The sequence below is a fragment of the Antechinus flavipes genome, chromosome 3 (genome assembly GCF_016432865.1).
Source record: "Antechinus flavipes isolate AdamAnt ecotype Samford, QLD, Australia chromosome 3, AdamAnt_v2, whole genome shotgun sequence".
Classification (NCBI taxonomy): domain Eukaryota; kingdom Metazoa; phylum Chordata; class Mammalia; order Dasyuromorphia; family Dasyuridae; genus Antechinus; species Antechinus flavipes.
The window spans coordinates 538,153,248-538,170,929 of NC_067400.1; the positions used below are offsets into that span (position 1 = coordinate 538,153,248).

At 31.4% G+C, this 17,682-nt stretch overlaps 1 protein-coding gene across 3 annotated transcripts in view; it reads right to left on the minus strand.

The window, feature by feature from the left end:
- The window catches only part of NOX4 (NADPH oxidase 4), a 254,554-nt gene that overhangs the window by 184,580 nt on the left and 52,292 nt on the right, over positions 1–17,682 (minus strand). For all 3 annotated transcript variants that reach the window (XM_051987303.1, XM_051987302.1, XM_051987304.1), the window contains 3 exons: positions 17,062–17,159; positions 15,152–15,179; positions 8,442–8,514 (listed from right to left, as the gene is read on the minus strand). In XM_051987303.1, coding sequence (XP_051843263.1) covers positions 8,442–8,514; positions 15,152–15,179; positions 17,062–17,159 — 199 coding nt within the window. The remainder of the gene's footprint in view (positions 1–8,441; positions 8,515–15,151; positions 15,180–17,061; positions 17,160–17,682) is intronic.

Genomic DNA, 17,682 nt, shown 5'->3' on the forward strand with positions numbered 1-17,682 from the left:
ATTATAATTAAATATGTACTTTATTGACTATCTTTTTGTTAGCTTTGGCTTCATTAACCTATTAACTTTTTTTTGTTATTACCTTGTCTAAAGACTATCCATCTCATTTTCATGATCTCAGTAAAGAAGTTAGTAGCAAAATAGGAAATCAAAGTAATTCTAATTTCTCTTTGTCATTTCTTAACATTACACATCACATATTATGGAGTGGACTTATCCCTTCATTGTTCTTGCTTTGCACATATGATATGATCTTTTTTTGGTCCTAATATTCTTCCACCAAACTCTAACTTACTCAAGTTTTATTAATCTTCTTGAGATTAGCAAATCTTTTTTTTAATTTTCTAGCAAGAAATAAGCAAGAAAGATTCTTCATGAATCATTTAGATTTCACTATTCATTCATATCATGCTAGGGATAGAAGTTTAATAATAATTTCATTTATGTAGCAGTTTCAAGTTTGCAAAACACTTTACATTCATTAGATCATTTGATTCTTGCAACAACTTTATGATTAAGTGCTATTATTATTATTAATCCCATTTTATAGATCTTTAAAAAATTATCAGAGAGATTACCTAGGATAACATGCTAAAAATTCTCTAAAGTGAGACTAAATCCAGGTTTTTCTGATCCCAAATCTAGTGTTACAGATACTACTCCACACTGCCTCTCTAAGATATTCACTATCATTAAGGCATTAGATTGTTAAACAACTAAGATTACCAACAACAGTTCAGTCAGTTGACAAGCATCCATTAAGCACTTACTACATGCTAGACACCATGCTAAGTGTTAGGAATATAAAGAAAGTCAAAAAATAGTCCCTGCACTTAAGGAGCTCATAGTTATACTATAGTTACAGTAAAATATATTTCACATACACACACTTATATGCATAGCCAACAAGATATATATAAAATAAATTGAAGATAATCTCTAATGAGCAATTGAGAATGAAAACTCCAACTTTTTAAGCAGTATGTACAAGAGAATACAAATATGCAGATTCCTGATCTGATTCTCATTTCATTCATAAAACCACAAAGAAACTTAGGAACTCAGAAAACCAAAGATCATTCTAGTTCAATTGATTCCTGGACAGGAAGCACTTTTGCAAATTTCCTAAGAAGGGGTCATCCCTCTTGCAATTCAAGACCTTCAGTGATGAGGAATACATGAATTATTTTCCATTTTTGATGGTTCTGATTTTTAGTTTTCTTTTTATTAAGCTGAAACCTTTATTTCTATACTTTCCACCCATTGCTCCAATCTCCTATCAGGGGTCAACTAAAACAAATATAATACATCTCCATATAATATCCTTTCAAAATTTTAAAACCATTATCAAACTTTCTCTAAACTTCTACATTAAATCCAAATTCATTTGGGCAAAATTAGTATTAATAATGAATCTCCTAAAGTGGTCAAATATGTTCAAATTTGCATTAGTCAAAGTTATAATTGTATAAAATATCATAATTGGTTCTAGCCAAATGGATACATGTGGTGGGAAGGAAGGAAGGAAGGAAAGAAGGAAGGAAGGAGGGAAGGAGAGAAGGAAAGAAGGAAGGAAGGAAGGGAGGGAGGGAGGAAAGGAGGGAAGGAAGAAAGTAAGGAAAGAAAGGAGGGAGGAAACATATTTGCAAAGTTTGCTCATAATGATTGTCACTTCTCTTCATAAATTCTTTTAAACTTTCCTTTAAAATTACATCCTAGAATGTTGTCAGGGATGGAATTCAAGTTCACTGGCCTAATTTTCAAAACTGGGAAAGCATTTGTCCATTTCCTCCTTCTCCCATTTTTCACTATCCTAAAAAGTCACTAAAAATAATTTAGTAATCATCTCTGTCAATTTTTTAGTATTATGGGACTTGAATTTATTATGGAAAATAAAGCAGGGTTTATGATTATTCTCATTTATCTTAGATAACAATTCTTTTTTTTTTTTACCAGTTTTGTTATTTCTTAGAACCCAGTGATATTAACTCATCCACCTATGGATTAGAGAAATTACAAAATATCTGTTTAAAGATAAGTCCAACAATTGTGAATCAGCCATTCTGGAGAGCAATTTGGAACTATGCTCAAAAAGTTATCAAACTGTGCATAACCTTTGATCCAGCAGTGTTACTACTGGGCTTTTTTTTTTTTTAAGAAGGGAAAGGGACCTGTATGTGCAAGAATGTTTGTGGCAGCCCTCTTTGAAGTGGCCAGAAACTGGAAACTGAGTGGCTGCCCATCAATTGGAGAATGGCTGAATAAATTATGGTATATGAATGTTATGGAATATTATTGTTCGGTAAGAAATGACCAGCAGAATGATTTCAGAAAGGCCTGGAGAGACTTACATGAACTGATGCTGAGTGAAATGAGCAGGACCAAGAGATCATTATATACTTCAACAGCAATACTATATGATGATCAGTTCTGATGGATGTGGCCCTCTTCAACAATGAGATGAACCAAATCAGTTCCAATAGAGCAGTAATGAATTGAACCAGCTATACCCAGTGAAAGAACTCTGGGAAATGACTATGAACCACTACATAGAATTCCCAATCCTTCTATTTTTGTCTACCTGCATTTTTGATTTCCTTCATAGGCTAAATGTACATTATTTCAAAGTCCAATTCTTTTTGTACAGCAAAATAATTGTTTGGACATGTATACATATATTGTATTTAACTTATATTATAACATATTTCATGTATTGGTCAACCTACCATCTGGGGGAAGGGGTGGGGAGGAGGAGGGGAAAAGTTGGAACAAAAGGTTTTACAATTGTCAATGCTAAAAAATTATCCATGCATATATCTTGTAAATAAAAAGCTATAATAATAAAAAATATATATGAGCAGTTGGAAATCTGAAAAAAAAAATAAAGATAAGTTCATCTCTGAAGAGAAAATGCCTAGTCAAATACTCTACTGCATAGAACACAAAGAACCAGAAGTCTTGTCTCTCATGTCTTTAATGTCATATTGGTTTATAATTTAATTATGTCTGTTTTCAATGCAAGATTTTTATAAGCTAAATATCTTCATTCACGTAATCAGACCTACTCCCAATTCCAACACACTTTTAAAAGATCTCAAAAATCCTATTAAATTTCTGGTGATAACTTTAGCTTGGCAAAACAAATACTGAAAAAAATTTCTCTCATGAATTAAATACAGAGAGAGGATTCTGGGAAGATAATGGAGTAGATTAGAAAACTTTAAGATTTTTTAATTTTTTCACAAGAGAAGACATCACTTCAAAATGAACATAGAGCAGCAGAAATAACAAAAAACCAGATGAAGGAGTCATCCTCCTAAGACAACATAAATAGACCCAGAAAAGATTGGATCTTCAGGGATGGAAGTTTGACCTATGTGAAATACAAACACCTCTAAATCTACTCCACAGAATCAAGAAACAACAAGCCCTGGGAGTAGCTGGGTTGGGTGGCTAAGGACACCTCATGGAATGCTTCAGAAAATTTTTCTTCAAGGACTATGTAGGTGACAGACAGCTAAATAGGAGACGGAGGGGCCTTCCACCAATGGGAGACACTAGGCATAGTCGGGCTGACTAGCCATGGTCTGGAGCTGTGATTGAGGGGATTAGAAGGAAAGAGCTGTTGTATAACTGGTAGATATGCTAACAGAAGTTGGGAAGACCCTACTGACTGAGACTCGCAGGAAGCAAAGTCCCTAGTTTCAAAAGATATTTGAACTTAGCAGGCACCAGAGAAATCACAGAGAGCAAAAATATAGGGGGACAGTGTGACTGGGGCATCTGGCCATGGCACTGGGATTGAAAAGAATATTCAAGGTTAGGTCCTCAGAGGGTTCAGAAAAATAACAGTAAGAAGGGCCTGAGACCTGGGGTATTATTCTGAAAGCATTGTGATTATAATATCTGATTATAATAACAAGCTGTTGTAAATAAAACAAAATAAAATTTAAAATGAGTAAGCAAAGGAGAAAGAAATCAATCATAGATAGCTACTAGGAGGACAGAGAACATCGAACATCTAGGTTCATTTTCAGAGGAAAATAGTGAAGCTAAAAAAAAAAAAGCCACTCCATTGAGAAATGTCAAATGGCTACAAAACTAAAAAGAGTCCTTGGGAGATCTTAAAAGGACTTTTAAAATCAAATAAAAGAATTCAAGAAACAATTAAGGAAAGATAAGAGTAATCAAAAGATCAAGAAATTATGAAAAGAAAATCAACCAGCTGGAAAATATATGTATCAAAATCTTAATGAAGAAAGAAATTTCTTTGAAAATTAGAATCAGACAAGAGGAAGCTAACAATATAATAGGATATGAAGAAATAATAAAAACAAAATCAAAAAAAGGAAAAAAGAAAATAATGTGAAATGTCTCATCAGAAAAACAACTGATCTGGAAAATAGATTAAGGAAAGATAATATAAAAATTGTTGGAGTGGCTGAAAGTTATGATTTTTTAAAAAAATTTGATACAATGTTACAAGATACTGTTAAGGAAAATTGTCCTGAAGTTCTAGAGCAAAAAGGTAAAGCAGAAATAGGAAAAAAAAAAATCTACTGATCACCACCAAAAAGAAATCACAAGGAAAACTTAAAGAAATATTATAGCCAAGTTATAAAGTTACCAGGTTATGGAGAAAATATTGCAAGCAACAAGAAAATAAATCAATTTAAATATTATGGAGTTACAATCAGGTTTACATAATATCCAGTGACTTCTATGTTAAAGGACTGTACGTACTGAAACCCAAATTCATAAAGTAAAAAAGCTGGGGTTATGACCAATGGTAACTTATCCAGAAAAGCTAAGTATAATCCTGAATGGGGAAAATGGATATTTAATGAATGAAATAATTTCTTATACTTATGACAAAAAGAGCAGAACTCAATGGACATATGAGATCCAGAAGAAATATAAGATGAACATTAAAGACCAATTAAAAGGACTGAACAAGGTTGAGCTGTTTACTTCTTATATGTAAAAATGTATCATTATTTGAGCAGTTTGAAAGAAAGGTTAGTTTTGTATGGAAGAGTAATTTTAAAAGGGAATACTTCTATAAATGAGGAAGAAATGATACAGGAGAAGCAAGTCAGGGTGGAAACACAGTTGTACTGGAACCTTATTCTCATCTGAAATGGGTTAAAAAGTGAACAACATATACAACTAGTGGAGTATAAAAGTTCTAAATTTAGAAAGAAATAAGAGGGGAGGGGACAGAATAAGAGAGAGACTTTTAGAAAGATATATAGGTCAAGAATTAAAGGAAGGAAAAGAATAAGATGGAGGATGGAATGAAGAGAGGATAAGGAAGGGACTCAGAGGGGTGGGTAGATTAAGGAGTGGAAAAGCAAGATAGGTAAAAGTAAACAGGATGAGTTGAGGAAGGATAGGAGAAGTAAAGTAAAAAATATAGTGAGAAAAAATTGGATGGCAGGCAACTCACAAGATTTAATTATAATTTTGAATATGAATGGGATGAGTTTACTCATAAAACAAAAACAGGTAATAGAATGGGTTAAAATTCTGAATTCAATAATATGCTGCTTTCAGGGAACATATAAAAATGAAACATAGTAAAAATAAAAGACAGGAGTAGAATTTAATATGTTAAAAAGAGGGAGGAGGGGAGAACAAAGCTAGGTGATACAGTTGATAGAACACTACTGGCCCTGAAGTCAGGAGACTGGATTCAAATGCCACCACCAATCCTTAACACTCACTAGCTATACAACTCTGAAAAAGTCACTTAATCCCAACTGCCTTGCAGGTATGGTACAAAGTTAAAATAAAAATATTTAATTAAAATAGAAAAATAGGAAAACTACAAGAGGTGTCATCAATACTATTCAATATTGTCTTATAAGAGCCATTTAAAATAACTAGATAGTATAAATACCTGAAATTGTATCTGCTAAAACAAATACAGGAACTACATAAATATAAATATAAAATACTTTTTATACAAATAAAATCAGATTTAAATGGAAAATAATCATTGTTCATGGGTAGCCAAAGCCAATATATAAAAAAGAACATTTTATTTAATCTATTTATTCAACAAGGGACCATAATAACTTTGCATTTGAAAATGTAGAGATTTGATTTATTGAGATAAGAATTCATTATTTGATAAAAACTTGTTAGGAAAGCTAGAAAGAAGTTTGGCAAGAATTGGGATAGACCAATATATTAAAACATACACCAAGGTAAGTCCAGAATAGATACATAACATATATAAATGGAGATATTACAAGAAAATTTGAAGAACATGGTATCAGACTCCTAGATATGATAATAAATATATAAAGAAACAATAAATAAAGCAAGCATGGTTAAGGTGTAAAATGAATAATTTTGATTTTTAATTTGGAATGATTGGAAAGAAAACAAAAAATGGGGAAATTTTTTCATAGACAATCTCTCAAATAAAGGTCTCATTCCTCAAATATATAAAGAACCTTTCAAATTTATAGGAATATGAATCTACCCCAGTTGAGAAATATTCAAAGGATATAAATAGGCAATTTTTTGATGAAGAAATCAAAATTATATATGTAATCAAATAAAAATGTTCTAAATCATTATTGATTAGAGAAATGCAAATTAAAACAACATTGAGATATCATTTTACATCTATCAGATTAGCTACAATAACAGATGCCCTAAAGGAATAGCTAAACAAGCTGTGGTACAAGATTGTGATATAAGAATGGTAAGCTGGTTGATTTAGGGGAAAAAACAAACAAACATGGAAGACTTGGAAAACTTGAACCTATAAAAGGAAGATGCAATTTAACTCTAGAGAAAAAAGTGACAAATAAAAATGTACATAGAATAGTCATATATATAGAGAGAATATATATATAGAATACATATATATGTACACATATATATATTTATAAGAACACACATTTAAATGCATATTTAAGGCAGCTTGGGAAAGGAAGAAAAAAAATAAAATAAAAAGTGCAGAGCAAATATCAAAAGAAAACCTAAAAGGAAGCATAGAAAAGTACAAAAACTGAAAACAACATGTATTATTTATTATATAGGTTTTCCAAAAACAGAAAATTATTATTTTATATTGGATCATCTCATATGTTTTGTTGTGTACATGGATTGTTTTTCCTTTCCTCACTTTGTATTTAAATTTAAAATGAATATTTTTTTAAAAGAAAATAAAGCCTTAAGTATTCATGAAAAAATGACAGCTATTTCTAAATAAAATTGATTAGAAATTTAAATTAGTTGTGCTAAGAGGAAAATAGCCCAATTACAAAAAATCTCAATAAGGTAATTATTGATAAAAATATAAGTTTTAATTTACCTACATTTCTTAACTGATGTAATAGGCCATTTCCTCCTTAAGGGAACCTATGGTTTTGTGTATTATTGTGATAAAGCACAGGCCTGGGCAGTAAGCAATCCGACTTCTTTTTCTATTTCTGCCATTTATTAGTTGTTCAATCAAGCACAAGTTACTTCAGATGTCTGGCCTCACAAATGGGAATAATGATAGTTTCTTTACTTAACTCACAGACTATGTCAGAAAAGCTTTTCTTTTTTTTCTCAAGCACAAGTATTGTGCTTGAATTGAATTGAAATTGAGACATTTTCATTACCCAAGCCTTTAATTAACTTTGTTTTCCAATGCTATATTTACAGAACAAATAAGCACTAAATTAATAACATAATTAAATTAGTAATACGAAAACAAGATCATATTAGGGATTTGAGGTTTGTTATTTATTAAAAACAAACAAAACAAACAAAAAACCAAGCACATATGTTCCCCTCCTAGGAACAAACTAATAAACCCAATCTCTAATGCATATTATATAAACAGTTGAAGAAAAATAAATTTTAGAACAATAGTAGGCCCTTAAAATCATATGATCCAATAATTTCTTTTTACCAATGTGAAAAATTAATCCCCAAAAGGTTCATATATTCAGAGTGAATGCACTTTGCCTCATCACAGTTTCCATTACCCCTAATTTCTCCCTCCAAAAAATGTTCAATATATTATGCTTACTATTACAGAAAAAATGGAACTCATATTTTGAAATTTTTTTGAACCAAGATAAAAACAAAACCATGTAATTCTGCTTAAAATTCATCAGAAAATTTATGCAAATAATGTATTTGTCTCCATCTGCTATAATGTGAGGCTTCTTGAGAGCACAGATGATTTGGTTTTCTACTTGTATTTCAAGAATTTAGCACAACGTTTTGCACGTAGTAAGCACTTAATAAATGCTTTCTTAAAATTCATTCATTCATATTGTTTAATAAATGATTTATCATTCATCAATTCATTTATTCTATTTAAAGAAGTTCCACTGAGTTATAAAAGAAAATAAGAGGAAATCTAAAGAGGAAAAAACCACCTAGATTGAAAAAAAAAAAAAGAAAAGAATGGGACTGATTCTTACCGAATGGCATATGTGGAAGCTGTAATCATGAGGAACAACACCAACACCATGCAGACCCCTGTCAATCCAGGAACTAAAATAAATGCATTAATAAATAAATAAATATATACACACATAATTAAATTGTTCTGAGAAAAAGCATGAAGAGTTATTAGTTAGAAATTCAAAGTACTTTGCTCTCTGTTGGAAATACAAATGAAAAGCCAAACAGTTCTCTGTGCTTTTCCCTTTTAACAGGCCATTTTATTAATTATCACAGTTTTGTAGAAATTCATGCAAAATCTATTTCCTCCCTCACCACCATTAGTGCTTATATTTTTCACACTGGTCCACATGGCCTGGTAAATATATATGAATTGTTGCCCTCCCAAAAGGCATATCACAGCCTGAGATCAGAGAATATCAGAGAACAATTTTAACATCTAATGACCTTGTTGCTTTTCCAAACTTTAAATTTTTCTCTGAGCTAGCTGCTTACTAGAGGACCTCATTTCTTTTTTCTAGTGATTTTTGGCTGTACTACCTGAAATACAAAGCCCAATGCTTTTCAAAACAGCACCATTTAAAAAAATAACTGGATGAGGAACTAGATATTTTCAAAGAGATTACAATGCCAACTGTTGCTAAGGCCACTGGAAGGCCCATTTTTGTTTTGAAATGAAAAACATGCAAAAATTATGCCTTCTGACTACATGATGAGAGAAATTATCACACATGCACCAAAACCTACTCAACGTAAAAAAAAAAAAAAAATGTACAAACTGACATTGGTTTTCAAAATAGACAAAAGAAACAACTGATGAGACTAAGTTAATGTAGCTTAGCAGGAATGGTGGGCAAAATCAAAATGGCTGACATAAACTTAGGAGGGAAGGGCTGAGTTAGCAGTTTTATGTGTATAAATATGTATTACCTAAGCAAGTTGGCATCCTCTATAAAACTTAAAGTCTTAACAAGTTGTGTGCTAGTAAAATTCCCCCATGTAGGTTAAAATGTAATTCTGAAATGCTTAACATAATAAAGAAAATCATAATATAATGCAGATAATAGAAATTTTTGGTTTTCTAAATCTATATGGTACAGAGATAAGTTTCTATTTTGATTTTATATCACTGATTAAGATCATTGAGAGTATAAATGACTTGCTCACACTCACAGAGCCAGTATCAGAGTTCATGTCAACAATACCATGCTGCCTCAGCTGTGCTTTTAAAACTGTTTAGAAAAAACTCTTAATCACTAAAATGTCTACACCTTTTGATCAAGTGATTCTACCAGACAAATATCCAAGGAAGTCAAAACCAGAAAGAAAGTTAGCATATGTTCCAAAATATCCAGAAAAGTACCTTTTAAGGTATCAAAGAATTAGGCACAAATTAAGAATCCATCAATTGAAGATAAGCCAAACAAACTTTGGTAAATGACTAAATGGAATATTGCTGCACTATAAAAATGAAATGACAAATGCCAACAACTCAAAGAAACATGAAAATACATTAATTGATATAAAGGGAAAAAAAAGAAAGATCAGTAAAATTATATATATATATATATGCATATAGATATAATGATATCACCAATATAATTTTTTTTAAAATACATAAAACAAGACTGAATGTTGCATAAATATATTAACCAAACTTACTTCCAGGGTAAAACTTAAAAAAAAATACCAAAATTCCCTTCATTGCAGAAGTGGAGGACTATTGATATGCGATAATATACATGGTGAGTGTATTGACTGGTTTTACAGAACTAATTCTTTCTTGTTCCTTCTTATAAAGAATGTCTCTATAGTGGAGGAAAGAATAAGTGTAATAAGAAATAAATGTAATATAAAGACAAAAAGACAAAAATACAAATTATTTTTAAAACATTTTAATAAGATAGCTTTTATACCTCACTGCTATAACACTTATAAAAATAATATATTATTTAATAGATGTGAATATTCTCATGACAACATAGATGGAATGTCCTCCTATTTTCCTTAGTTCTTTTTGTGTTATAAAAACATCATTACCTGAATCAAAGAAATGATGATCTCTGAATTTAATGGACTGGTTCTTGGCTAACAGATAGAAAATCTCTTCCTAGTCCTCTAGTTGAAGATTTGTTCTTTAATTAGATAGGGACTTGCTCTATAGAGTCTGCATTTCACTGGAATAACAATCGAGAACCTAAGGTTATCACTTTGCAATGGGCCTAAGCTGGCCATCCTTTATTATCCTCTGGTTTATCTTCCCTCCAAGGAGTTCATTTTCTATTGAGAGAATTCAAGTAAGCCGAGATTAATAGTACAGAGTTAGTTAGGTTTAACTAACATTAATGAGATACAATCAATGCTGAAGTCCTTTTAATCCTTATTCTGTCATGAAGCTGATCTTACTTGGCTAACTACCCAGGCCTTCTCTCTCCTAAAAGTGTCTCATATATCAAATGTACAACTTTTTCATCCTATTTTCAAAATTCCAAGGGCCATAGATGGACAACTCTGCTATGTTTGAGGATAAAAGGATCAGATTATATTGATCTATACTAGGATATCAAGAACTAATAAATAGCCCCACAGTCTAGTTACTCTAAAAAAAAAAGTGGCTTTTTATTGACCCCAATGAACCTATAATGATTGAAATTGGGGTAAAGTGTATGAGGTGCTGACATACAACTCCTCATTGCCTCTCTAAAATATGGCAGTCTAAGACTATTCTCACTTCATACTGTACTACCACATGATTTTGAAGAACCTGACAAAAATATTTAGGAATCAATATGCAAAAAGAATTTAAGTTTATGTCCAAGGAATCTTGTTTTGAAACATGGTGGGAGGAAGTTTGTGATTATGTTCACAACTAAGACACAATAATGAAGGTGTATTGTAAACAATGTCTATGGTTATAGAATACTATGTATCCTGTGGCAGTAAGTTTGACATTCTTTTCTTCTTCCTCTTTTATTTCTTCCTTTCTTTATCCTCTTGAGTCTGTATGATGGTATGTCTGGTTGTCTTTGTGTGTGTGTGTGTGTGTGTGTGTGTGTGTGTATGCGCACAAAACAGGGAAATATATAGAAATAAAGGTGATGTACCGAAATTTGTTTGGCTCATCTTCAATTGATGGATTCTTAGTTTGTGTCTATTTCTTTGATACCTTAAAAGGTGCTTTTCTGAATATTTTGGAACATATGCTAACTTTCTTTCTGTTTTTGACTTCCTTGAATAAGTCTCTGTGTGTGTGTGCAACAGGAAAATATATAGAAATAAAGACAATGTAAAAACAAAATATCAATCAGATTTCAGTAAAGAAAAAATATTATTTTGCTTGAATATTAAATCTTCTTCATATATCTAGGGAAGTGTGAATAAAAGATGCCATTAAATGAATCAATAAGAAAAGAAATGGCTTACAAATCATCCCTCTTGCATCTGGGAAACTAGAAATACGAGTTTTCTATGCTTTTCATTATTACAAACAAATTAGATGACTACACGTAAAAATATTAAAATGTATCATTCTTATATAAAGTCAAGTTGCTCAAGAATAGCTTTGAGAATAAGAGATTCTGCAATAATCCAGGATTTCATGCAATTAACAAAATTCATCTGCAGAAAGGAAACATCTGAAATATCTCATTATCTACAAGGAACCCCTCTATCACTTGGACTGTGCAATAGACATCCTTTATGAAAGTTACAAAGATGCTGGCCAAGTATATAGAACTCTTGTTTTTTCTCCCACTTAGAATAAATAATTAGATTGTTTAAAAAAAAGTTCTTTGTTATGTCAAGAGAAAAGAAGGATAATGTCAGCTTGTCTGACAAACTGAGTTGACCTCTACAGAGCGGATTTGTTTTCCAGAGTCCTCCCTCTTTTGTATCTGGAAAACAAATCCACTTCAATGATTATAAATTTGTCATCCCAAATAATAAGGTGTGCAATTATCTTGTACTAATACATAATTAAGGCTCCAAAAATTAGTGGAATGAACTGTGAAAACAATGAAATTAAGAAGCACCTTCTTCAGGTCAATAACCATTCTGCCTTGCATCTTAGAGTTCCCTGTGTGCCTCTTCTACTGCCTCTCCATTCATTAGTTGCTATGACCTTTTAGGCAATAGTGTGACTACAAAGATGTAGGGAATAAAAAAAAGCCTATATATTTTCTTCTTGTAGTCACATCATATATGTGATAAATGCTATTATAAAGCTTTTATAAGTTATCTTTTTTTGATTATGTTGATCATAAGAATTTCAGAGAGCATAACCTATTGCCCTTTGAAATTATTTTTCTTGCTTTGGGGTACAAATAAAGTCACTACAGCAAACTCCTTTGCATCTAAAAGAAAAACCAAGAATCATTCTTCCATTTATCTACAACTTTTTGTTTGTTTTTATTTTTCATCAGAATATGAATATTGAAATAGTTTAGTTTTTTTTTCCAATATCAATTTAGTCATTAGTAAAGAATCTCATGTTTAAAGTGCTTGGAGCTAAGATGATCTTAATTACCTTCTCCTCTGCTTTTTTGTTTTTCCACTAATGGTTGTAAAAGCTGAGGATAGTTTTTAAAATAAAATACCTTTGTTTTGCAGGTTGCCATGGCAAAATAATTCATCCACTAATGGCCAGTGTACTAATGACAAGCTTCATTGCCCTTAGTTAAACGGGTCTTCAGATAGCAGTCTGTGTCATGAGCTCCACACTTTAAAACATTTCAATGTAGTAGAACCTACAAGATCTTATACCTTCATTGACAGAGTCTTGAAGAAATTGGAGACAACTCCATGTCATGATGATGCATCAAAATAGGACCTTGTAGAGGAGAATCAAATTCTACATCCTTATTTTGAATTAATGAAAATCTATAATGAATCAAATTGTTATTTGTATAGTTCACTCTTAGTATCACAAAATGAGTAATAATCATGGGCAGGTAGGTGACACAGTGGATAGAGTACCAGCTCTGAAGTCAGGAGGACCTGAGTTCAAATCTGGCTTTAGACACTTAACACTTCATAGCTATGTGTCCCTGGGCAAGTCACTTGGCCCCAATTACCTAAGCAAAAAAAAAAAAAAAAAAATAGTAATCTATATTCCAATTCACTAGGTCTCTTCTCTCTTTTTTTCCCCACTAAGTAATTGGCAAATTTCCCAAAAGAAAAAAAAAACAGCCTTTCATTTAATGATCAACAAATTTCGATCAAGGAGGATATTTGTTGGTATTTGTTGAATTTGCTTACATATGAAAAAAATACTATAAAATTGAAAACCAAAATTCTTGCAGATATAATTTATTATATGCTCAGCTACTAACTGTATGATATCTGGTCTCAGATAATAGAAACTAGGAACTTTTCTTGGAAGATCTCTATCATAAGATCCTTTCTGAATTACAGTAACTAATTGTATTGAAAAAATATCCAACATAGAGCTACTTTTTAACTCAACTTCCAGTAATATATACTTGGAGACTGGAAAATTTGGGTTCAAGTTCTGTTGCTGATATGTAATATCTGTATGAATTTTTATAGGTCATTAAATCTCTTAGTACCGAGAGATAATTTTCAAAGACTCTCTAAGCTGCAAATTAGATGCTACTCTCTATTAGCAGAGTGACTCTCTAGAATGGCCCTGAACCAAGAAGTCAAAAAAGCTATAAACAAATGTATAGAAAAAAATAAATAGTAATAATAATTAACATTTAGATAGTACCTGCCTACTATGTATCAATAATCATGCTAAGCATTTTACAAATATTATTTCACTTGATCCCCCACCAAAACTGGGACATAAATATTATTACCACTTTATAACACAGACAAAAATTAAGTGACTTGCTCAGAATCACATATCCAGTATCTGAGATTGCTTTTGAACTCAATTTTCTTGACTGTGTTCTACACACTGTTCCATTTAACTGCCCCAAATGTAATATGTTTTAATTATATTATTATATATTCTATTTATTTTCTTTATAGTTTGCTTTTATTTTTATATAATTAATTACATAATATTATTACATTTATATATAAATTTATAAATGTGTTATAAATAAAATAAAATTTATTATATATTAAGGTTTTATTTTTCATTGCATCTCCATGGTTTATCTATATTTTTTGCAATATTTAACATATCACCCCTTTTTCTCTTCAAAACTTGGCTCAAGTACTATCTTCTACATGAAGTTCTTTGCTGATTCCCCAATTGTTAGTCCATTCCCCCAAATACTTTCCATTTATTGTGTACTTACTCAGAATATGCTTATAAATGTATATGTTGTCTTGAACATAATAAGGTCCTTGGAAATAGACACATTTCAAATCTTAACTTTGTAATCCTTTTATATGGCACAGTGTCTTTCATAAAGCAGGCAATTATAAATATGTATTGATTGGTTTATAAGTAAATATAATTTACATAAAGAAAAAAGAAATTTAGATATATTTTACATGTAAAAATGTTAAATACACAATGTCATAATTTAATTAATATCTATTAGACAAAAGGATGTACAGTGAGAAAATGAATCAGCAAGGAAATGGTATCATGACGTAGTTTCTCTTTTTTCTTCATAAAGTCTTGGCTCAAAAAAAATTACCACATATCCTAAATAGTAATTCTACAGTCCAATATTCAGTGCTAATTCTGAAAAATACAATATATCTTAATATTTTAGCTGAGGAATATGCTATGATATTGAGGACTTACCAGTGGTGAAGAGAAGTTTCCTGGGATCCTGAACAAAACAAAGACAAATTATAGAAACAAAACAAAAAGATATGAGGCATGATTTTTCAAAGCACCCAGAGGACACAAGCACATGTTGGGCAGATATGATATTTTCCTTTCAAAGGGATATGGAAAGCTCTCAGTTGTTTCTAAAGGATTTCATACATAATGTTGGAAGGACTTCTAGGAGAGCAGCATCATAAGATATCTTTCTTTCTTAAGACATGATCTCAAAGAAGCATCTTCAAAAAAATCAGATATCAATCTATCTGAAAGTACGTTAGATTAGAAATCAGAAGACCAGTATTCCAGTCTGCCTCTACTATTTAGTAATATAACCATGCTCATCCCATCTGACATCTGTGACTTGATTTTATCATCTGTAATGTAGAATTGATGATATTTGACTTGCTGGCTTCATGATAGACAGGCTTCTATTATTGTGAAAATTAGGTAGGGCAATGAATATGAAAGCTCTTTGTAAACTGAAAGGTATTATTTAACAGCAATGTTGTCTTATTACTATTAATTACTATTAATATTTTAACAGTATTAATACATATTGATCCCTACTATTAATATCATCATCATCTTGTTTTAGGTTTGACTTATCCCTACCACACAAAAATGAAGGGTCTTTGCCCATCTGTTTCAGTCTCCCTGTTTGTGTTTCTATATCTGTCAATGTGTATATGTATCTCTCCCTCCCCCCTCCTTCTCTCTCTCTCTCAATCAAATTAGATGACTTTCCAAGAGCTTTTAGACTCCATTTGAATAATTTTGGCAACTTTTTAATCCTGCTTAGTCCATTAAGCATAAAGATAACACAGCATCCATTCCCTTTTTCCACCCTTGTGTCAAGGTCAAGGGCTAGCTTGATGCAAGGCTAGTCACAACAAGGCAGAGCTCGGGATATCATAAAATTTCCCCTACCAGCTGACCATTTACTGATCTAAATCAAGTTACCCTCTAAGCCAGGATTATTTAATAATAATAAATATATAATTAAACTACATTATGAGCAATAATTTTAAGCAAAAAAAAAAAGGCTTCGAGTATTATTATCTGGAAAGTCTAAGATTTTAGAAAGAAAATTAATTGATATGATTAGCCCATTAGCATTTTTTCATTTAATCATCTCATATTAAGAATATACCCAAGCTGAAAACTGTAGTAAGTGCTGGTGAAGGTGTCTAAAATAGGAAAAAGACAAAAAATCCAGAAAACAATAGTTTGCAATTATCACCTGCCAACAGCAGCAGTCATGGATTTCTGATCAAATGTCACACAGGGCAAGTTAAGTTTTCAAGTAATGGAAAACTGAAGTATAGGCAGCCATGGGACCAAATTAAAATACTGAGCTACCTGAGTCAGGGACATGGGAAAAAGAAATGGGGTTACAGCTCAAAAAGTTATATATCATTTAATATTCCATTCTGTAGGAGACTGAGCTATTCAAACTTCACAGAAAGGAGGGCTCCAGATTAACAAAGCAAGACATGGAGATGATTGATGAAGATACCCTAAACACTCAAATTCTCTTGATGCTTTTAGAGAGAAAGTACAATTCAAGAACCCTGGTGAAAATTAGCAGCTGTAATGGAGACACTGAACTTGCTGCTGAATGATAAGCATTAGGAGTGAGACCTGAGCAGCCAATACCTGAACACTGACATGTTTACAAAGCAGATACTTCTCTAATTTCCATTATTTGATGTAAGGCATCTGAAATGGTAATAATGCATATTTCATGAATTTTTTTAAAAATCCAAAATATTAACTGAAAAAGCACAACAGCAACAAGGTACTGATTTCCTGAGAAAACTATGAAACCTCATCAAATGGTACACAAGAATCAAAAGGAAAATATAAAATCACAGACCACCCACCTCATCCCGATATCTTGCTGCATTTATTTCAAGGAAATCTTCATTGTAATTCACGGAGAAGTTCAAGGCATTCACCAGATGTGCAGCAACATGGACTCCTGGAAAACCCAAGAAGGTAGAGTTTTATATGGATGATTTAAGTTCTAATATAAAGGGTCAGTTATAAAAATTGGATCCTATTTTGACAGCTGCAATGGAAAAGAAATATCACAGTTACTTAGACATATGATGATAAATAGGCAGTTTTTTAAGTTACAAATGAAGTTAGATTGAAAAAGGATCCATGTTGGAGAAACATACTAGTGAATACTTATTTTATTTATTTATAAATATCATGGCAGACTGGAAAATAACAATAGCTAACACATAGTATTTTAAGATTTTTAATATGTTTTGCAAATGAGTTATTTATGCCCACAACCCTTGGATGTATATGTTATTAATTTTCCCCATTTTATAGATGAAGAAACTAAGCCTGACAGAGGCTACGTGACTTATTCAGGATAAAATAATTAACAAATGTCCGAAAATGACTAAAGAAAAAAATTGCATGATGGACACCATTAAATGCTAGGAATGTTTCAAAAGAAATGAAACAGCATCTACCTTCAAAAACCTTAT